Below are 22,500 nucleotides of genomic sequence, written 5' to 3'. Positions count from 1 at the left end.
AAAAACGACAAGGTTTATTGAAATGCCAAACTGGAACACAAACCATACTTCCTTCCCAGGAGTATGGCCATGTCAAAGCTTCTTTGAACAGTCATTAAAATGTTGCCGTGTATATCCTATATGTTATGTTTACTGGACTCGCTTTGAACATTCCACAAATTAGCTCACGGATGAGGTACTCAGCATTCCATACATTTTAATATATCTTTGTTTAAGTATGTCATACAGTATATTTCTTCCACACCAAAATAAAAGGTCTTCCGATGTGATTTAATCATTGGCATGGACTCCAATTTCGCTGTTTCTCCATGAACAATTGTGATTTTGAGAGTGAAAAACACAAAAAAATGTAAAACCAGGAAAAATAAAACTGAGAAAACATAATTTGAGAAAATATAAAACATAACTTGGGGAAAGAATTACGGATTTTATATGGCCCGCCTTAGAGTTGTTTATGAACTATTATTTTACCAGGTATATTGACAGAAAACATAGTGCCCTACTTTCTCTTGAACAGTAATGACCTGGAAAGAGTTACAAGGGCGAGGAGAAGAATGTTCATATTTGAAAGTTTGAAAAATATTAGTAGCTCATGACATGTTTCATTTTTTTTAAAGTAGCTCTCACGCTCGAAAAGGTTGGAGACCCCTGTCATGCAGTAGAGCTGGTACAATAACAGACAACATAATACCTATAAGAATAACTAAGTTCTTATAGAGAGTACTGGGTTAAATAAGATCATGTCTCTGGCGACTTAAATGTGTTTTCATGCACTGGATTCATAGTACACAACTGGATTCATAGTACACAACTGGATTGATAGTACACAACTGGATTCATAGTACACAACTGGATTCATAGTACACAACTGGATTCATAGTACACAACTGGATTCATAGTACACAACTGGATTCATAGTACACAACTGGATTCATAGTACACAACTGGATTCATAGTACACAACTGGATTCATAGTACACAACTGGATTCATAGTACACAACTGGATTGATAGTACACAACTGGATTGATAGTACACAACTGGATTGATAGTACACAACTGGATTGACAGTACACTACTGGATTGATAGTACACAACTGGAAGCAGTATCTAAAGGTGATCATGTAGATGTGTTTTGGTCAGAGGGAGGTTGGACTCACCGTACACCCTCAGGTCATATTCTCTCTGCTGCTCTCCTCCTGCGTTGACGGCCACACAGGTGTACTTCCCTGTATCACTGACCTGAGCACTGCTGAGAGACAGCACTGTACCACCGGACAACACCTACAGAGGAGGAGAGACACACGCACACAGGTCAGAAACACACACACACACACAAATTAACAGTTGCGCAGACAGACACATATGCACACACACATACACACACACATAAATGTTGAGGAGCTGGGCGGTTACCTGTATGCCATCGGAGACACTGGCAACAGGGCTGCCATCTTTGAGCCAGGTGAGACTTGGCAGAGGAACGCCGGTGGCCTCACACTCCAGCCTGGCAGGGTCGTTCACCACCACCGTCACCATGGCACTGCGGCTGGAGATGGCAGGGGGCACTGCCAGGCGAGTCGATGAGCATTATACACACACACAGACAAACACACAGGCTGCATCTCCAATGGCATTCTATTCCCTATACGGTACACTACTATAGACCAGAGCCCTATTCCCTATATGGTACACTACTATAGACCAGAGCCCTATTCCCTATATGGTACACTACTATAGACCAGAGCCCTATTCCCTATATGGTACACTACTATAGACCAGAGCCCTATTCCCTATATAGTACACTACTTTAGACCTATTCCTTATATAGTACACCACTTTAGACCTATTCCCTATATAGTACACTACTTTAGACCAGAACCCTATGGGCTAAAGTAGTGTACTAAAGTAGTGTCCTATATAGTGAATAGGGTGCCATTTAAGTCTCACACGTCTCATACACTCCTAGGGACCAATCCTAACTTCAGATCTGTGCACGTTACTCATGTCCATCATGCACTGGTGTCAATGTGAGATTTCGACTAATGCGGTGATCTCATAAGATTCCCCTAGAAAAGAAGCCCTCGTCATGGCCTTATCTGATGACATCACCCTGTCTGGTGATCCACATTGTTTATCACCCTCATCATCATCATCATCATCGTCATCATCAAATCCTGTGTTCACATGAAAGAGGTAGATAAATGGGTCTGTTTCTCCCACAAAGCAGAATAATGCCATAGGCCTTCATAAGGATTTAATAGGATGTTAATGTGTTTTAATAATCCTTCAGTGTATAATGTTCACTGAGCGTTGCTATACTGGGACTGGGTTAAGAGTGTTCTGACATCCCCGTCTCAAAAGCCCTTTGAATCGAGACAGCAACATGTTATTGGCTGACTGGTCCAAAGGCATCTGTATTTGTCTGTCAGTGTGTAACTAATTACCTGCATCTGTCAGGTGGGCACTGACCCAACCTGATCCTCCATTCATCCATTCTTTTACACATCTGACCAACACAATGTGGTCATGCTGCTGTCGTAGTACTTTATGTGGACGAGGTCAAGCGTTCACTCACCGTACACCTGCAGCCTGTGAGAGAGCTCTGAGGTTCCGGCCACGTTGACCGCTATACACCGGTACAGCCCGGCGTCGGACAGCTGAGCACGGTCGATCTCCAGCAGCTGACCGCGCTTCAGGATGGTCACCCCGGCTGCGCTGGTTAGAGGGCGACCGTCCTTGTACCAGGTAATGGCTGACCGCATCGACACAGATAAGAAAATACAGGTAAAGACGGTGTCCTGATGCTCATGAAATCTATCCTCTTCCTTCATTCTTTAAGTTAAGCTTATCTGGCTTCTCTCAGTGTGAAAGAAATATGATGGATAGATACTGTATGGAATTTCCAGTCTAGAGTACGTTTGGGGGTATAATATTAAAGACCTATTCAGTTCTTCTTAGATACGAGATGAAAAGGAGGGATGAAAGTATGTCCACTGTTTTCACCACATGTAGATGCAGCTCGCCTCTATCAGTTGTTCTCCATCCAGTTTTCTTTATAGCCATACAGTATTGAATAAAGTATAACATAATGCCATAAAGTATTGAATAAAGTATAACATAATGCCATAAAGTACTGAATAAAGTATAACATAATGCCATAAAGTACTGAATAAAGTATAAAATATTGCCATAAAGTATTGAATCTAAAAGCTTTATTGGTTCTCAACAGGCTGCTCTTATTGATCCATAAACTACACTACAGATCACCATGCCAACATAGCCAGTCTGCCAAGGGGGCATAGATGCAGGTGAAATAAATTCTCTGTAATAAAATGTCTTCCTTAGAAGCTTGCAATTGCTTAAAACAGCTAGCTCGTGAAAATATTCCAGTGATATTAGATCTTTAGAGAAACACCTGCTGTTTTGAAAATAAAAAAAGTTGAATATGCACATTGGTATGTGGTTTTATATTGTAGTAAGTAATATAACTTAGTAGAAGTCAAGGGTTAGGGTTGGAGAGGTCTTACCAGGAACTGGATTCCCTGTGGCCTTGCACTCCAGCTGGATGGGGTAGCCTGCTATGATGGTCTCATTGATGGTCTCTCCAGAATAAGGGACGCTTGGAGGCTCTGTAGAATGGCATAATATGGTTTAGTAGCAGACACAGCAGACGCAGAGAGAGTGTGGGAGAGGGAGACAGAAGAGTGAAAGAGAGAGGGAGAGAGTGAACATGAAAGAGATGGGTGGGAGAGACACTGAGCAAGAGGAAGAGGTGAAGAAGGATGGAAAAAGAGAGGTAGACAGACAGGAAGAGAAACCTAGTGAGAGTTTGGGGAGTTTTGGATCTGCTGTTACCATGGACACTGAGGCGGATGTGTTGCTGGGTCTCTCCTGCTGCGTTCGTTGCCACACATGTATATCTCCCAGCGTCCTCTCTTCTGGCCTCCGTGATATGCAGTGTCCTACCGGCCGACTCCAGCTATGGAAACACGGAAAAACACACATGAACTACATCTGACCAGCTGGAAGAATAACAATAACATCTAGAGTATTACTGTAACTGGGACTTAGAATAACAATAACATCTAGAGTTTTACTGTAACTGGGACTAAGAATAACAATAAGATCTAGAGTATTACTGTAACTGGGACTAAGAATAACAATAACATCTAGAGTATTACTGTAACTGGGACTAAGAATAACAATAAGATCTAGAGTATTACTGTAACTGGGACTAAGAATAACAATAAGATCTAGAGTATTACTGTAACTGGGACTTAGAATAACAATAAGATCTAGAGTATTACTGTAACTGGGACTAAGAATAACAATAACATCTAGAGTATTACTGTAACTGGGACTAAGAATAACAATAAGATCTAGAGTATTACTGTAACTGGGACTTAGAATAACAATAAGATCTAGAGTATTACTGTAACTGGGACTAAGAATAACAATAAGATCTAGAGTATTACTGTAACTGGGACTTGAACAAAGGGGGGAGCTAGAACAAAAGTATCAGAGACGGCCAAATGGGGAGGTAGAGTCATGTCCTGTACCTTCAGGTGCTCCTGGGCGGTGTCCACAGGGCGGCCATCTTTGAGCCAGGTGATGCTGGGGAGAGGGGTGCCATTGGGAACACACTGGAGGCTGATGGGCTTGTGAAGGACCACAGACCTCTCAGAGGCACCGGTGGAGCGGATGGATGGAGGGACTGGAGTGAAAGAGAGAGAGATGAAAAGAGAGAGAGGATAGGTCGAAGAGACGAATGAGTGAGAGAGGAAAGGGGAGAAAAGAGTGGAAGAAAGAAAACATAGAGAGGGATTACATACAAATGGAGAGGATATTGGGGAGGCAAAGAGAAAAACAGATTCCACATAGGAAAATACCAGAATTATAGGAAAATACCAGAATTATAGTAAAAGACATACCAGAATTCAATATTATCAAAGAGCATGCATTTGCATGAAAAAACTACAACATATTCAGCCCAGGTCTTCCATTTAGAGCAAAAGATAAACAACATCTCACCATGAAATGAACGACATTGCAACATACAGCAATCTACACACAATACCCCATAATGACAAAGCAAAAACATGTTTTTAGAAGTGTTTGCAAATTTATTAAAAATAAAAAACAGAAATAACTTATTTACATAAGTATTCAAAACCTTTGCTATGAGACTTGAAATTGAGCTCAGGTCCATCCTGTTTCCATTGATCATTCTTGAGATGTCTCTACAACTCGATTGGAGTCCACCTGAGGTAAATTCAATTGATTGGACATTATTTGGAAAGGCACACACCTGTCTACATAAGGTCCCACAGTTGACAGTGCATGTCAGAGCAAAAACCAAGCCATGAGGTCGCAGGAATTGTCCGTAGAGCTCCGGGACGTTTGTGTCGAGGCACAGATCTGGGGAAGGGTACCCAGCCAAATTGAGCAGGGTACCCAGCCAAATTGAGCAATCATGGGAGAAGGGTCTTGGTCAAGGAGGTGACCAAGAACCCGATGGTCTCTCTAACAGAAATCTAGAGTTCCTCTGTGGAGATGGAAGAACCTTCCAGAAGGACAACCATCTCTGCAGAACTCTATCTATTAGGCCTTATTGGTAGAGTGACCAGAGGAAGCCACCCCTCAGTAAAAGGCACATGACAGCCCGCTTGGAGTTTGCCAAAAGGCACCTAAGGACTCTCTGACCATGAAAAACAAGATTCTCTTGCCTGATGAAACCAAGATTGAACTCTTTGGCCTGAATGCCAAGCGTCACGTCTGTAGGAAACCTGACTGGGAGACTAGACATGGATGAAGGCAAAGGTGAACAGAGCAAAGTACAGAGAAAACTTGCTCCAGAGTGCTCAGGACCTCAGACTTGGACAAATGTTTACCTTCCAACATGACAACGACACTAAGCACACAGCCAAGACGAAGCCGAGAAAGCTCATCACTAAGCTCATGACCCTGCGACTAAACACCTCCCCTCTGCAACTGGATCCTGGACTTCCTGACGGGCCTCCCCCAGGTGGTAAGGGTATGCAACAACACGTCTGCCACGCTAATCCTCAACACTGGGGCCCCTCATGGGTGTGTACTTAGTCCCCTCCTGTACTCCCAAACATGACTCCAACACCATCATTAAGCGTGCTGAGGACACAACAGGCCTGATCACCGACAACGATGCGACAGCCTACAGGGAGGAGGTCAGAGACCTGGCAGTGCGGTGCCAGGACAACAACCCCTCCCTCAATGTGGGCAAGACAAAGAAGGTGATTGTGGACTACAGGAAAAGGCAGGCCAAATAGGACCCCATTAACATCGACAGAGCTGTAGTGGAGCGGGTCGAGAGTTCCAAGTTCCTTGGTGTCCACATCACCAACAAACTATCATGGTCCAAACACACCAAGACAGTCGTGGAGAAGGCACGACAACACCTTTTCTCCCTCAGGAGACTGAAAAGATTTGGCATGGATCCACAGAACCTCAAAAAGTTCTACAGCTGCACCATCGGGAGCATCCTCACCGGTTGCATCACCGCCTGGTATGGCAACTGCTCGGCATCTAACCGTAAGGCGCTACAGAGGGAAGTGTGTACGGCCCAGGCGGTGTCAGAGGAAAGCACAAGAAATGGTCAGAGACTCCAGTCACCCAAGTCATAGACTGTTCTCTCTGCAACCGCATGGCAAGTGGTACCGGAGCGCAAAGTCTCGGTCCAAAAGGCTCCTAACGGCTTCTGCCCTCAAGCCATAAGACTGCTGAACAATTAATCAAATGGCCACCGGACTAATTACATTGGTAAATATTTCATATTCAACTCTTGAACTGCACTGTTGGTTAAGGGCTTGTAAGTAAGCATTTCACAGTAAGGTCTACACTTGTATTCGGCGCATGTGACAAATAAAGTTTGATTTGATTACATTTGAAAAAACACAGTGGCCCAGCTAGAACCCAGACTTGAACCCGATCAAACATCTCTGTAGAGAACTGAAAATAGCTGTGCAGCGATGCTCCCCATCCAACCTGACAAAGCTTGAGAGGATCTGCAGAGATGAATGGGAGAAACTCCCCAAATACAGGTGTGCCAAGCTTGTAGAGTCATAGCCAGGAAAACTCCGACCACTACCTTGTATCCTTTTCCCTCTCGCTCTCATCCAACACTTCCCACACTGCCCCTACTCGGATGGTATCGCGCCGTCCCAACCTTCGCTCTCTCTCCCCCGCTACTCTCTCCTCTTCCATCCTATCATCTCTTCCCTCTGCTCATACCTTCTCCAACCTATCTCTCTCCCCCGCTACTCTCTCCTCTTCCATCCTATCATCTCTTCCCTCTGCTCATACCTTCTCCAACCTATCTCCTGATTCTGCCTCCTCAACCCTCCTCTCTTCCCTTTCTGCATCCTTTGACTCTCTATGTCCCCTATCCTCAAGGCCGGCTCGGTCCTCCCCTCCCGCTCCGTGGCTCGACGACTCATTGCGAGCTCACAGAACAGAGCTCCGGGCAGCCGAGCGGAAATGGAGGAAAACTCGCCTCCCTGCGGACCTGGCATCCTTTCACTCCCTCCTCTCTACATTTTCCTCCTCTGTCTCTGCTGCTAAAGCCACTTTCTACCACTCTAAATTCCAAGCATCTGCATCTAACCCTAGGAAGCTCTTTGCCACCTTCTCCTCCCTCCTGAATCCTCCTCCCCCCCCCCTCCTCCCTCTCTGCAGATGACTTCGTCAACCATTTTGGAAAGAAGGTCGACGACATCCGATCCTCGTTTGCTAAGTCAAACGACACCGCTGGTTCTGCTCACACTGCCCTACCCTGTGCTCTGACCTCTTTCTCCCCTCTCTCTCCAGATGAAATCTCGCTTCTTGTGACGGCCGGCCGCCCAACAACCTGCCCGCTTGACCCTATCCCCTCCTCTCTTCTCCAGACCATTTCCGGAGACCTTCTCCCTTACCTCACCTCGCTCATCAACTCATCCCTGACCGCTGGCTACGTCCCTTCCGTCTTCAAGAGAGCGAGAGTTGCACCCCTTCTGAAAAAACCTACTCTCGATCCCTCCGATGTCAACAACTACAGACCAGTATCCCTTCTTTCTTTTCTCTCCAAAACTCTTGAACGTGCCGTCCTTGGCCAGCTCTCCCGCTATCTCTCTCAGAATGACCTTCTTGATCCAAATCAGTCAGGTTTCAAGACTAGTCATTCAACTGAGACTGCTCTTCTCTGTATCACGGAGGCGCTCCGCACTGCTAAAGCTAACTCTCTCTCCTCTGCTCTCATCCTTCTAGACCTATCGGCTGCCTTCGATACTGTGAACCATCAGATCCTCCTCTCCACCCTCTCCGAGTTGGGCATCTCCGGCGTGGCCCATGCTTGGATTGCGTCCTACCTGACAGGTCGCTCCTAAGGGGGCGTGGCGAGAATCTGTCTCCTCACCACGCGCTCTCACTACTGGTGTCCCCCAGGGCTCTGTTCTAGGCCCTCTCCTATTCTCGCTATACACCAAGTCACTTGGCTCTGTCATAACCTCACATGGTCTCTCCTATCATTGCTATGCAGACGACACACAATTAATCTTCTCCTTTCCCCCTTCTGATGACCAGGTGGCGAATCGCATCTCTGCATGTCTGGCAGACATATCAGTGTGGATGACGGATCACCACCTCAAGCTGAACCTCGGCAAGACGGAGCTGCTCTTCCTCCCGGGGAAGGACTGCCCGTTCCATGATCTCGCCATCACGGTTGACAACTCCATTGTGTCCTCCTCCCAGAGCGCTAAGAACCTTGGCGTGATCCTGGACAACACCCTGTCGTTCTCAACCAACATCATGGCGGTGGCCCGTTCCTGTAGGTTCATGCTCTACAACATCCGCAGAGTACGACCCTGCCTCACACAGGAAGCGGCGCAGGTCCTAATCCAGGCACTTGTCATCTCCCATCTGGATTACTGCAACTCGCTGTTGGCTGGGCTCCCTGCCTGTGCCATTAAACCCCTACAACTCATCCAGAACGCCGCAGCCCGTCTGGTGTTCAACCTTCCCAAGTTCTCTCACGTCACCCCGCTCCTCCGCTCTCTCCACTGGCTTCCAGTTGAAGCTCGCATCCGCTACAAGACCATGGTGCTTGCCTACGGAGCTGTGAGGGGAACGGCACCGCAGTACCTCCAGGCTCTGATCAGGCCCTACACCCAAACAAGGGCACTGCGTTCATCCACCTCTGGCCTGCTCGCCTCCCTACCACTGAGGAAGTACAGTTCCCGCTCAGCCCAGTCAAAACTGTTCGCTGCTCTGGCCCCCAATGGTGGAACAAACTCCCTCACGACGCCAGGACAGCAGAGTCAATCACCACCTTCCGGAGACACCTGAAACCCCACCTCTTCAAGGAATACCTAGGATAGGATAAGTAATCCTTCTCACCCCCTTAAATGATTTAGATGCACTATTGTAAAGTGGCTGTTCCACTGGATGTCAGAAGGTGAATTCACCAATTTGTAAGTCGCTCTGGATAAGAGTGTCTGCTAAATGACTTAAATGTAAATGTAAATGTAACTCAAGGCTGTAATCGCTGCCAAAGGTGCTTCAACAAAGTACTGAGTCAAGGGTCTGAATACTTATGTAAATGTAACATTGCAGTTTTTACATTGTCATTATGGGGTATTGTGTGTAAATTGATGAGCGGGAAAAAATATATTTAATCAATTTTAGATTAAAGCTGAAACGTAACAAAATGTGGAAAAAGTCAAGGGGTCTGAATACTTTCCGAATGCACTGTATACTAATGGTAAATCACAGAAAGTATGAGTTTCTAGAACCACAGCAGTATGTATACCATGGACGGCCACATTGAAGTCCCTCTTATGGTCTCCGGCATCGTTGGTTGCCACACACTGGAAGCGTGCCGTGTCTGAGACCTGGGGCCGAGAGATGACCAGCCGACGGCCGTTAGCCGTGACCCTCACCCCCTCGCCCTGCCTGACAGGCTGACCGTCCTTAAACCACCTATAGAACAGAGAGAGAGACAGAGCGCATTAAAGTGTGTGTGTGTGTGTGTGTGTGTGTGTGTGTGTGTGTGTGTGTGTGTGTGTGTGTGTGTGTGTGTGTGTGTGTGTGTGTGTGTGTGTGTGTGTGTGTGTGTGTGTGTGTGTGTGTGTCTTCATGCATGTCTAAGCGTGTGTGTATGGGTCTTACGTGAGGATGGGTGAAGGTGTTCCCGTGGCACGACACTCTAGTTCCAGGAGGTTGTTGATGATGACCGTGGTGTCTGTGACCTCCTCCCCTCCCTCCACCACAGGGGGAACTGTGATTGGACAGACAGAGGGTTCAAAACACACCCATAACATACAGAAGAAGTTTGAGAAAGATTGTCCTGTTGCTAACACCAACCCCAAAAACTACTTTTTACATGAAGGATTTTGAGCAAGTAAAGCTCTGTAATTTACGCTTGACAAAGAGAAACATAAAGAAATTGATATAGAACTTGATATTAATTACATGTCAAGGCTATACTGTTCGACAAGAGAGAGACTCTCTCTGTTCCTCCCTCATAGTCTATCTACACTTCACAGATCTTCATTGTAAAGCGTTTAAACACTGTTTCCCACACTTTTTCAACGAACCATAAACAATGAATGAACATGCACCAGCTTACAGACGTTGAGGTGTAATTAAAGTCACAGTTATGAAAACTTAGATCGTCCTCGCAGTGGCAGACCATTTGTAACAACACCTTTACAGGATCTGTACAACCGAACATCACACCTGCGGGACAGGTACAGGATGGCAACAACAACTGCCAGTTACACCAGGAAAGTACAATCCCTCCATCAGTGCTCAGACTGTCTGTTTTGTCTCACCAGGGGTGATGGTTGGATTCACGTTTATCGTTGAAGGAATGAGTGTAACACCGCGTGTCCATCATGGTCTGGGGCGGTGTGGCACAGCATCATCGGACTGAGCTTGTTGTCATTGTAGCCAATCTCAACGCTGTGTGTTACAGGGAAGACATCCTCCTCCCTCATGTGGTAACCTTCCTGCAAGCTCATCCTGACATGACTCTCCAGCATGACAATGCCACCAGCCATACTGCTCGTTTTGCGTGTGATTTCCTGTAAGACGGGAATGTCAGTGTTCTGCCATGGCTAGTGAAGAGCCCGGATCTCAATCCCATTGAGCACGTCTGGGACCTGTTGGTTCGGAGGCTGAGGGCTATGGCCATACCCCCCAGAAATGTCTGGGAACTTGCAGGTGCATTGGTGGAAGAGTGGGGTAAGATCTCACAGCAAGAACTGGCAAATATGGTGCAGTCCATGAGGAGGAGATGCACTGCAGTACTTAATGCAGCTGGTGGCCACACCAGATACTGACTGTTACTTTTGATTTTGACCCCCCCCCTTTGTTCAGGGACACATAATTCCATTTCTGTTAGTCACATGTCTGTGGAACTTGTTCAGTTTATGTCTCAGTTGTTGAATCTTGTTATGTTCACACAAATATTTACACATGTTAAATTTGCTGAAAATAAACGCAGTTGACAGTGAGAGGACGTTTCTTTATTTGCTGAGTTTATTAGATCAGATATCCTTCACATCACATTCCAGCCACTAAATACATCTGGATTGACTGATGGGAGTGATGTGTGGAGCATAATGCACGGCATTCACTTGAGCCCATCAAGGACACATTCTCTTGCTTTATCTTACGACAGAGTTTGAATGTTTAAAATGGCAGAGCAGACCAGCAGAGCCAAGCTGAACCTCAGTGTCTATGGTGTGTGTGTGTGTGTGTGTGTGTGTGTGTGTGTGTGTGTGTGTGTGTGTGTGTGTGTGTGTGTGTGTGTGTGTGTGTGTGTGTGTGTGTGTGTGTGTGTGTGTGTGTGTGTGTGCATGTATGTGTGTGTGTGTGTGCGTGTGCGTGAGTGCATGCGTGCACGTGTGTGTGCGTGAAAGAGAGAGTTACACGACATGACTAAAAGTATGTGGACACCTGCTCGTCTAACATCATTACAAAATTATGGGCATTAATATGGAGTTGGTCCCCCCTTTGCTGATATAACAGCCTCCACTCTTCTAGGAAGGCTTTCCACTAGATGTTGGAACATTACTGCAGGGACTTACTTCCATTTAGCCAAGTGCATTAGTGATGTCGGGCACTGATGTTGGGCGATTAGGCCTGGCTCGCAGTCGGCATTCCATTTCATCCCAAAGGTGTTCGATGGGATTGAAGTCGGGGCACTTGGCAGGCCAGTCAAGTTCTACCACATTGATCTCGACAAAAAGATTTCTGTATGGACTTCGCTTTGTGCATGGGGGCATTGTCATGCTGAAACAGGAAAGGTTGTTCCCCAAACTGTTGCCATAAAGTTGGAAGCGCAGAATCGTCTAGAATGTCATTGTATGCTGTAGCGTTAAGATTTCCCTTCAAGAGACATGAACCATGAAAAACAGCCCAAGACTATTATTCATCCTCCACCAAACTGCATTGGGGCAGGTAGTGTTCTCCTGGCATCCGCCAAACCCAGATTAGTCTGTCTGACTGCCAGATGGTGAAGTGTGATTCATCACTCCAAAGAATGCGTTTCCACTACTACAGAGTCCAATGGCGGCGAGCTTTACACCACTCTAACTGACGCTTGGCATTGCACATGGTGATCTTAGGCTTGTGTGCAGCTGCTTGGCCATGGAAACTAATTTCATGAAGCTCCCAACAAACAGTTATTGTGCTGATGTTGCTTCCAGAGACAGTTTGGAACTCGGTAGTGAGTGTTGCAACCGAGGACAGACGATTTTTGTGCGCTACGAGCTTCAGCACACACACAGCTGAGCCGTTGTTGCTCCTAGACGTTTCCACTTTACAATAACAACACATACAGTTAACCGGGGCAGCTCTAGCAGGGCAGAAATTTGACAATCTGACTTGTTGGAAAGGTGACATCCTATGACGGTGCCACGTTGAAAGTCACTGAGCTCTTCAGTGAGGTCATTCTACTGCCAGTGTTTGTCTATGGAGATTGCATGGCTGTTTGCTCGTTTTTATACCACTGTGAAAGAATAATACGCTGAAACAAAGAAAAGGGAAAACCCAGTGTTTTCACTGACACCTGTAATCTTAGTGGTCTCCTCAAACTCACTTCCTGGCCCTCTTCTAAACCACGGTAATCTTCAGAATAGGTTGTTAACACTTTCTTCTGGGAAGTCTTTCATATGATAAATGGAAGTGGAGGTTGAGCGAAGTGGTCCGGCCACCGAAAACCTAAGCTGTCATTTCCTGTGAATTAGTGCTCTTTGATGACAGATACAATACAATGGAAACATTTCAGTGAATGTATACACTAATAGATGTGTACAGTGTGTGTGTGTGTGTGAGTGTGAGTGTGAGTGTGAGTGTGAGTGTGAGTGTGAGTGTGTGAGTGTGTGTGTGTGTGTGTGTGTGTGTGTGTGTGTGTGTGTGTGTGTGTGTGTGTGTGTGTGTGTGTGTGTGTGTGTGTGTGTGTGTGTGTGTGTACAGATGAAGTCGAAAGTTTACATACACTTAGGTTGGAATCATGAAAACTATTTTTTCAACCACTCCACAAATTTCTTGTGAACAAACTATAGTTTTGGCAAGTTGGTTAGGACATCTACTTTGTGCATGACACAAATAATTCTTCCAACAATTGTTTACAGACAGATTATTTCACTTATAATTCACTGTATCACAATTCCAGTGGGTCAGAAGTTTACATACTCTAAGTTGACTATGCCTTTAAACAGCTTGGAAAACTCCAGAAAATTATGTCATGGCTTTAGAAGCTTCTGATAGGCTAATTGACATAATTTGAGTCAATAGGAGGTGTACCTGTGGATGTACTTCAAGGTCTACCTTCAAACTCAGTGCCCCTTTGCTTGACATCATGGGAAAATCAAAAGAAATCAGCCAGGACCTACAATTTTTCACCCAACTTATTGTGGGAAGCTTGTGGAAGGCTACCCAAAATGTTTGACTCAAGTTAAACAATTTAAAGGCAATGCTACCAAATACTAATTGAGTGTACGTAAACTTCTGAACCACTGGGAATGTGATGAAAGAAAAAAAAGCTGAATTAAATCATTCTCTACTATTATTCTGACATTTCACAGTCTTAACATCTGACAGGGAATTTTTACTAGGATTAAATGTCAGGAATTGTGAAAAAACTGAAGTTAAATGTACTTGGCTAAGGTGTATGTATGCAAACTTCCGACTTCAACTGTACCTAGGACACTGACGTCATAGTTGATCTCCTTCTCCCCAGCAATGCTGGTTGCCACACAGACATAGCGGCCGGCGTCTGACACAGAAGCAGAGAGGATCTCAATTTTCCGGCCTTGCTCCAGAATGTTGATGCTCTCCCCATTCCGGATGGGTACGCCATCCTTCAACCATGTCAGGCTGGGTGGAGGGTGCCCCCCTACCTCACACTCCAGGTTAAGGGGCTTAGTGAGGACCACCTTTCTCTCTGTAGCAGTGTCCTGCCCCCCCTTGATGGAAGGAGGAACTGAGGGAGAGAGGTTAGGATTATGTAAACGGTAAACATCCAAAGTGAGGTAGAGTTAGGGTAGTTATTGTAAAGTGAGGAAGAGTTAGGGTTCTTACGGTAAAGTGAAGAAGGGTTAGGGTTCTTAGGGTAAAGTGAGGAAGAGTTAGGGTTCTTACGGTAAAGTGAGGAAGAGTTAGGGTTCTTACGGTAAAGTGAGGAAGAGTTAGGGTTCTTACGGTAAAGTGAGGTAGAGTTAGGGAACTTACGGTAAAGTGAGGTAGAGTTAGGGTACTTGCGGTAAAGTGAGGTAGAGTTAGGGTACTTACGGTAAAGTGAGGTAGAGTTAGGGAACTTACGGTTAAGTGAGGTAGAGTTAGAGAACTTACGGTAAAGTGAGGTAGAGTTAGGGTACTTGCGGTAAAGTGAGGTAGAGTTAGGGAACTTACGGTAAAGTGAGGTAGAGTTAGGGAACTTACGGTAAAGTGAGGTAGAGTTAGGGTACTTACGGTAAAGTGATGTAGAGTTGGGGTACTTACGGTAAAGTGAGGTAGAGTTAGGGAACTTACGGTAAAGTGAGGTAGAGTTAGGGTACTTACGGTAAAGTGAGGTAGAGTTAGGGTACTTGCGGTAAAGTGAGGTAGAGTTAGGGTACTTGCGGTAAAGTGAGTTAGAGTTAGGGTACTTACGGTAAAGTGAGGTAGAGTTAGGGAACTTACTGTAAAGTGAGGTAGAGTTAGGGTACTTGCGGTAAAGTGAGGTAGAGTTAGGGAACTTACTGTAAAGTGAGGTAGAGTTAGGGTACTTACGGTAAAGTGATGTAGAGTTGGGGTACTTACGGTAAAGTGAGGTAGAGTTAGGGAACTTACGGTAAAGTGAGGTAGAGTTAGGGTACTTACGGTAAAGTGAGGTAGAGTTAGGGTACTTGCGGTAAAGTGAGGTAGAGTTAGGGTACTTGCGGTAAAGTGAGTTAGAGTTAGGGTACTTACGGTAAAGTGAGGTAGAGTTAGGGAACTTACTGTAAAGTGAGGTAGAGTTAGGGTACTTGCGGTAAAGTGAGGTAGAGTTAGGGAACTTACGGTAAAGTGAGGTAGAGTTAGGGTACTTACGGTAAAGTGAGGTAGAGTTAGGGTACTTACGGTAAAGTGAGGTAGAGTTAGGGAACTTACGGTAAAGTGAGGTAGAGTTAAGGAACTTATGGTGAAGTGAGGTAGAGTTAGGGTACTTGCGGTAAAATCAGGTCGAGTTAGGGAACTTATGGTGAAGTGAGGTAGAGTTAGGGAATGTACAGTGAAGTGAGGCAGAGTGAGATCTTAAGGTAAACGTCCAGCTCTTTGAGGTAGAGTTAGGGTACTTACGGTAAAGTGAGGAAGAGTTAGGGTACTTACGGTACACATCCAGCTCAAAGTTCTTCTCTGCAGTGCCCGCCACACTGGTGACCCTGCAGCTGAACTGACCAGTGTCAGATGCCTGGGCGCGTGGGATCCGCAGGAAGTGACCTCGGTCCACGTACTGTGCCTGGTAGCTGGACAGGATGGCCTCTCCATTACGGTACCAGGTGATGGCGGGGAGCGGAACGCCGCGCGCCTCACACTCCAGCATTACTACATTATCCAGGAGGGTGGTGACCTCTGAGGTCACGTTACCACCCTTTATAGTGGGAGGGACTAAGGTCAGGGTGAGAGGGGATGAGAGATATGTAAATCAGAATACACACCCCATGCAAACACTCTTTAAACATTCCTCTGACTAATTCACCTTAGTCACAGCACACTGACACATTCACGCACAGGCTTTGATCCAAACCCACCATAGACACTGAGGTTGAAGTCTTTGCTCTGTTTGCCCGCTGCGTTGGTGACACTACACTGGTAGTGCGCCTGGTCTCCGAGGCGAGCACTCTTTATTTTCAATGTCTGGCCCTTGTTGCTGACCTCTATGTTGGGGTCACCTAGGAACACCAGTCTGGGAGAGAGTGGGGAGACACACCCCATGGGATTAGAATCATATCCAGTTGAATTGTTCATATTAATCTATACACAACTAATGGAAGAGGGAACTCACTTCCTGTCTTTGTACCACTGGATTGTGGGAAAAGGAGTTCCTTTGACCTTACAGTCCAGACTGATCTCCTGGTTGAGCACTGCCGACACATCCCGAGGGGAGCCAGTCCCTACAATGGTGGGGGGGACTAAAGGAGGGGAACAAGGGGAAGAGTGGAGATATGAATGAGATCAAGGAGTCAAATGCTGCCCCCATTCACCCAGCCAGTCAGTGCTGCCTCTATTCACCCAGCCAGTCAGTGCTGCCCCCACTCACCCAGCCAGTCAGTGCTGCCCCCATTCACCCAGCCAGTCAGTGGTGCCCCCACTCACCCAGCCTGTCAGTGCTGCCCCCATTCACCCAGCCAGTCAGTGGTGCCCCCACTCACCCAGCCAGTCAGTGCTGCCCCCATTCACCCAGCCAGTCAGTGGTGCCCCCACTCACCCAGCCAGTCAGTGCTGCCTCCATTCACCCAGCCAGTCAGTGCTGCCTCCATTCACCCAGCCAGTCAGTGCTGCCTCCACTCACCCAGCCAGTCAGTGCTGCCTCCACTCACCCAGGAAGTCAGTGCTGCCCCCATTCACCCAGCCAGTCAGTGCTGCCTCCACTCACCCAGCCAGTCAGTGCTGCCTCCACTCACCCAGCCAGTCAGTGCTGCCTCCACTCACCCAGCCAGTCAGTGCTGCCTCCACTCACCCAGCCAGTCAGTGCTGCCCCCATTCACCCAGCCAGTCAGTGCTGCATCCATTCACCCAGCCAGTCAGTGCTGCCTCCGCTCACCAAGCCAGTCAATGCTGCCTCCACTCACCCAGCCAGTCAGTGCTGCCTCCACTCACCCAGCCAGTCAGTGCTGCCTCCACTCACCCAGCCAGTCAGTGCTGCCCCCATTCCCCCAGCCAGTCAGTGCTGCCTCCACTCACCCAGCCAGTCAGTGCTGCCTCCACTCACCCAGCCAGTCAGTGCTGCCTCCACTCACCCAGCCAGTCAGTGGTGCCCCCATTCACCCAGCCAGTCAGTGCTGCCTCCATTCACCCAGCCAGTCAGTGCTGCCCCCATTCACCCAGCCAGTCAGTGCTGCCTCCACTCACCCAGCCAGTCAGTGCTGCCCCCATTCCCCCAGCCAGTCAGTGCTGCCTCCACTCACCCAGCCAGTCAGTGCTGCCTCCACTCACCCAGCCAGTCAGTGCTGCCTCCACTCACCCAGCCAGTCAGTGGTGCCCCCATTCACCCAGCCAGTCAGTGCTGCCTCCATTCACCCAGCCAGTCAGTGCTGCCTCCATTCACCCAGCCAGTCAGTTCTGCCCCCATTCCCCCAGCCAGTCAGTGCTGCCTCCACTCACCCAGCCAGTCAGTGCTGCCTCCACTCACCCAGCCAGTCAGTGCTGCCTCCACTCACCCAGCCAGTCAGTGATGCCCCCATTCACCCAGCCAGTCAGTGCTGCCTCCATTCACCCAGCCAGTCAGTGCTGCCTCCATTCACCCAGCCAGTCAGTGCTGCCTCCACTCACCCAGGAAGTCAGTGCTGCCCCCATTCCCCCAGCCAGTCAGTGCTGCCTCCATTCACCCAGCCAGTCAGTGCTGCCTCCACTCACCCAGCCAGTCAGTGCTGCCTCCACTCACCCAGCCAGTCAGTGCTGCCTCCACTCACCCAGCCAGTCAGTGGTGCCCCCATTCACCCAGCCAGTCAGTGCTGCCTCCATTCACCCAGCCAGTCAGTGCTGCCTCCATTCACCCAGCCAGTCAGTGCTGCCTCCATTCACCCAGCCAGTCAGTGCTGCCTCCATTCACCCAGCCAGTCAGCGCTGCCTCCACTCACCCAGCCAGTCAGTGTTGCCTCCACTCACCCAGCACTTCCAGAAGGAAGTCCTTCTCAGTACTTCCTGCGATGTTTATGGCCTTGCAGCTATAACTTCCTGTGTCTGCCATGGTGGCCTTTAATAGCCTCAGGGTCTTCCCACGCTGCAAGATCTGAACACTGCTACTGGGAACCACCTACACACACATGCACACGCACAAATTGAGAAATCGTTAAGAGATTCACATATTGAATAAATATATTTATTTTATATATATATATATATATATATATATATGTGTGTGTGTGTGTATGTTCTCCTATCAGTGGAGGTTGGTCAGGGGAGGATGGTTCATAAGCTAATGGAATGGTATCAAACACATGGAAACCATGTGTTTGATGTGTTTCGATGCCATTCCATTAATTCCGTTCCAGCCATTACTATGAACCCGTCCTCCCCAATATAGGTTCCACCAGCCGCCTGTGACTCACATACTGTATGTACTCATTTAAAATGAATTGTTAATTGAACTGCTTTTGACCTGACAGCAGACAGACAACAGAACTATACTTTAGGTGTTACTTTATTACTGAATGAACATGTCAATGATGATTTTCCCATCTGCAGGACATGAGCTCTGTTGGAGAAGAAAGAACACAGGGGCAGCCAAATAACAACACAGCCTGCAGGAATACATTCCATTACAGTGTACAGTTTAGGCTTATGCTCCCATATGAATATCTCATCATTATTATTGTGATGTGTTATCTATGATCCTGCTGCTTCTAAAACATCATTAGATACAGTATTTCCCCATTGCTGTTTTTATTCCACACACACACACAGACACACACACGGCCTGACACACAAACCATTCATGATGCTACCCGTGATGCTACCCGTGATGCTACCTGTGACGCTACTCTGGACCTCGTATAGGCCCAGTACTCTGGACCTCGTATAGGCCCAGTACTCAGGACCTCGTATAGGCCCAGTACTCTGGACCTCGTATAGGCCCAGTACTCTGGACCTCGTATAGGCCCTGTACTCTGGACCTCGTATAGGCCCTGTACTCTGGACCTTGTATAGGCCCTGTACTCTGGACCTCGTATAGGCCCTGTACTCTGGACCTCGTATAGGCCCAGTACTCTGGACCTCGTATAGGCCCTGTACTCTGGACCTCGTATAGGCCCTGTACTCTGGACCTCGTATAGGCCCAGTACATTACATTTACATTTAAGTCATTTAGCAGACGCTCTTATCCAGAGCGACTTACAAATTGGTGAATTCACCTTCTGACATCCAGTGGAACAGCCACTTTACAATAGTGCATTTAAATCATTTAAGGGGGGTGAGAAGGATTACTTTATCCTATCCTAGGTATTCCTTGAAGAGGTGGGGTTTCAGGTGTCTCCGGAAGGTGGTGATTGACTCCGCTGTCCTGGCGTCGTGAGGGAGTTTGTTCCACCATTGGTGGGCCAGAGCAGCGAACAGTTTTGACTGGGCTGAGCGGGAACTGTACTTCCTCAGTGGTAGGGAGGCGAGCAGGCCAGAGGTGGATGAACGCAGTGCCCTTGTTTGGGTGTAGGGCCTGATCAGAGCCTGGAGGTACTGCGGTGCCGTTCCCCTCACAGCTCCGTAGGCAAGCACCATGGTCTTGTAGCGGATGCGAGCTTCAACTGGAAGCCAGTGGAGAGAGCGGAGGAGCGGGATGACGTGAGAGAACTTGGGAAGGTTGAACACCAGACGGGCTGCGGCGTTCTGGATGAGTTGTAGGGGTTTAATGGCACAGGCAGGGAGCCCAGCCAACGGTACTCTGGACCTCGTATAGGCCCAGTACTCTGGACCTCATATAGGCCCAGTACTCTGGACCTCGTATAGGCCCAGTACTCTGGACCTCATATAGGCCCAGTACTCTGGACCTCGTATAGGCCCAGTACTCTGGACCTCGTATAGGCCCAGTACTCTGGACCTCGTATAGGCCCAGTACTCTGGACCTCGCATAGGCCCAGTACTCTGGACCTCGTAAGGTAAGATTTGAATACCCCTGCTCTAAGTAATGGACATATTTAATGTTTAGAGGTCTGTTATCATATTCACAATATTTAGTAGTGTAAAACAATCCAAGACTAAAAGGCCGATTTATTAGTAGTCAATAATCTATTCAGGAGACACTCTATTATATATCAAATTAATGTGGATGACTTATGTTTTATCCTAATACCCATCTCTACAGCAGCTGTGTAATATGAGTTCACCTACAGGAACGCCATCCTTGTACCAGGTGATGACAGGAACGGGACTTCCTGTGACATCACACACCAGGTTGGTGGGCTGGTTCAGAACCACCGACACGTTGCCCGGCGACCCGTTGTCACGGAGATCTGGGGGCACTGCATGGAGGGCATAGGACAAAGGTCAGGTCTGCTATGCTATATTATGCTATACCGCAACAGTGCTACTAGTAGCGTAGTGGACGGTAAGGATTGTTACTTTACTCACCGCAGACAGCGACCAGCGTTTACCCTATTTTTTTTACATGAATACTAACACATGACATAGTATTTCCATCTTATTTTAGCAGTAATACCACATGACAAAGTATTACCATAGCATTTTAGCAGTACTACCACATGACAAAGTATTACCATAGCATTTTAGCAGTACTACCACATGACAAAGTAGTAATATAGTTATTTAAAAGTACTACCACATGACATAGTATGAATATAGTACTTTAAAAGTACTACCACATGACATCGTATTAATATAGTACTTTAAAGTAATAACACATGGCATAGTATTAATATAGTACTTTCGCAGTAATACCACATTACATAGTATTAATATAGTACTTTAGCAATAATACCAAAATACAAAGTATTAATATAGTACTTTAGCACATTATATAGTATTAAGACACTGTGAGACACTGTAAGACACTGTGTTACCATATGACAAAGTGCTACCATATACTACCATATAATTATTATGATTCAGTTCTACTATTGATTCAGTACCACTACTACTACAGTAATATTGTAGTATTTTACGCTAGGCTAGCTCACCGTTGACTTTGAGCTGGTACTTCTTCTGGGTGGTGCCAGCCTCGTTGGCGGCAGTGCAGACATACTCTCCGTTGTCCAGCTGAGACACCGATGCCAGTATGAGAAGGGTTCCATCCTCCATGATGGTCAGACCGGGTTCGTTCCCTGTCAGCTCCTGACCGTTACGCAACCACTTGATCACGGGGGTAGGAGTGCCTGAGGGGAAAAGAAAGGGAGAGAAAGAAAAGTGGTAAGATTAGTGAGCAAACATGGGAAAATTATATTTAGATAGTTTTATTGTATATCCTGAAGACAACATCAATCAATAAAATGCATTTATAATGCCTTTTTTACATCAGCAGATGTCACAAAGTGCTTGTACAGAAACCCAACCTAAAACACCAAACAGCAAGCAGTGCAGATGTAGAAGAACAACATCCAGTCTATTGTATAAGGATGACTGAAGGGGAACCTTACTGGTTGACAGATGACACATTTTGTCTAATGGATCCTATTGTGATTAGATGACTGTATAAAGCAGAGTTGGTTATCACCTTTGGCTGGGCAGGGGAAGGCGATGCGCTGGTTTGCTACTCTCTCCTGGTGGGGGCTGTTGAAGGGGGGCTCCAGGATATCAACCACGGGGGGAACTGGGGAGGGAGGTGACGGGGAAGACACACCACATTAATGATAAGAACAACTGTGCATGGGCATATCCTTAACCTTTCAGTTCAGGTTTAGGATAAACAATATCTTAATCCTAAACCGAACTATGTTTGAAAATAATTTGGAGGTAGCATTGCTAATCCATGTTGGGTTAAATACGGAAGACACATTTCGGTTGAATGCATTCAATTGTGCTACTGACTAGGTGTCACCTTTCCCTTTAACTATTATTCTAAAGAATCTCCGGTGTGGCTTATAGGGGACTCAGTGACTCACCTTGCACCTGCAGCTGTACATTGGCCTGGTCTCTTCCAGCGATGCTGGTGGCCAGGCAGGTGTAAGTCCCTTGATCACTCAGCCCCACCTGGCCTAAGGTCAGAGAGCCATCGAGGGAGGTCCTATAATGTGTCCCGTCCACCACCAGGGCGGCGCCATCCTTCAGCCAGGCCAGGAAGGGCTGTGGAACC

General features: G+C 47.1%; 1 protein-coding gene across 3 annotated transcripts in view; it reads right to left on the bottom strand.

Moving 5' to 3' along the window:
* The window catches only part of hmcn1 (hemicentin 1), a 247,122-nt gene that overhangs the window by 79,438 nt on the left and 145,184 nt on the right, over positions 1-22,500 (bottom strand). For all 3 annotated transcript variants that reach the window (XM_064936005.1, XM_064936007.1, XM_064936006.1), the window contains exons 24-40: positions 22,310-22,500; positions 21,922-22,017; positions 21,389-21,583; positions 20,583-20,713; positions 18,369-18,516; positions 16,546-16,672; positions 16,292-16,446; positions 15,870-16,148; positions 14,221-14,502; positions 10,179-10,287; positions 9,820-9,989; positions 4,562-4,716; positions 3,858-3,981; positions 3,530-3,631; positions 2,578-2,754; positions 1,416-1,567; positions 1,160-1,283 (exon numbers count right to left, since the gene is read on the bottom strand). The exon at positions 22,310-22,500 is cut by the window's right edge and continues 82 nt beyond it. In XM_064936005.1, coding sequence (XP_064792077.1) covers positions 1,160-1,283; positions 1,416-1,567; positions 2,578-2,754; positions 3,530-3,631; positions 3,858-3,981; positions 4,562-4,716; positions 9,820-9,989; positions 10,179-10,287; positions 14,221-14,502; positions 15,870-16,148; positions 16,292-16,446; positions 16,546-16,672; positions 18,369-18,516; positions 20,583-20,713; positions 21,389-21,583; positions 21,922-22,017; positions 22,310-22,500 — 2,717 coding nt within the window. The remainder of the gene's footprint in view (positions 1-1,159; positions 1,284-1,415; positions 1,568-2,577; positions 2,755-3,529; positions 3,632-3,857; positions 3,982-4,561; positions 4,717-9,819; positions 9,990-10,178; positions 10,288-14,220; positions 14,503-15,869; positions 16,149-16,291; positions 16,447-16,545; positions 16,673-18,368; positions 18,517-20,582; positions 20,714-21,388; positions 21,584-21,921; positions 22,018-22,309) is intronic.

This window comes from Oncorhynchus masou, chromosome 24 (assembly GCF_036934945.1).
Source record: "Oncorhynchus masou masou isolate Uvic2021 chromosome 24, UVic_Omas_1.1, whole genome shotgun sequence".
Taxonomy (NCBI): Eukaryota; Metazoa; Chordata; class Actinopteri; order Salmoniformes; family Salmonidae; genus Oncorhynchus; species Oncorhynchus masou.
The sequence above is the reverse complement of the archived record's forward strand: the minus strand, read 5'-3'. Positions and strand labels throughout refer to the sequence as shown.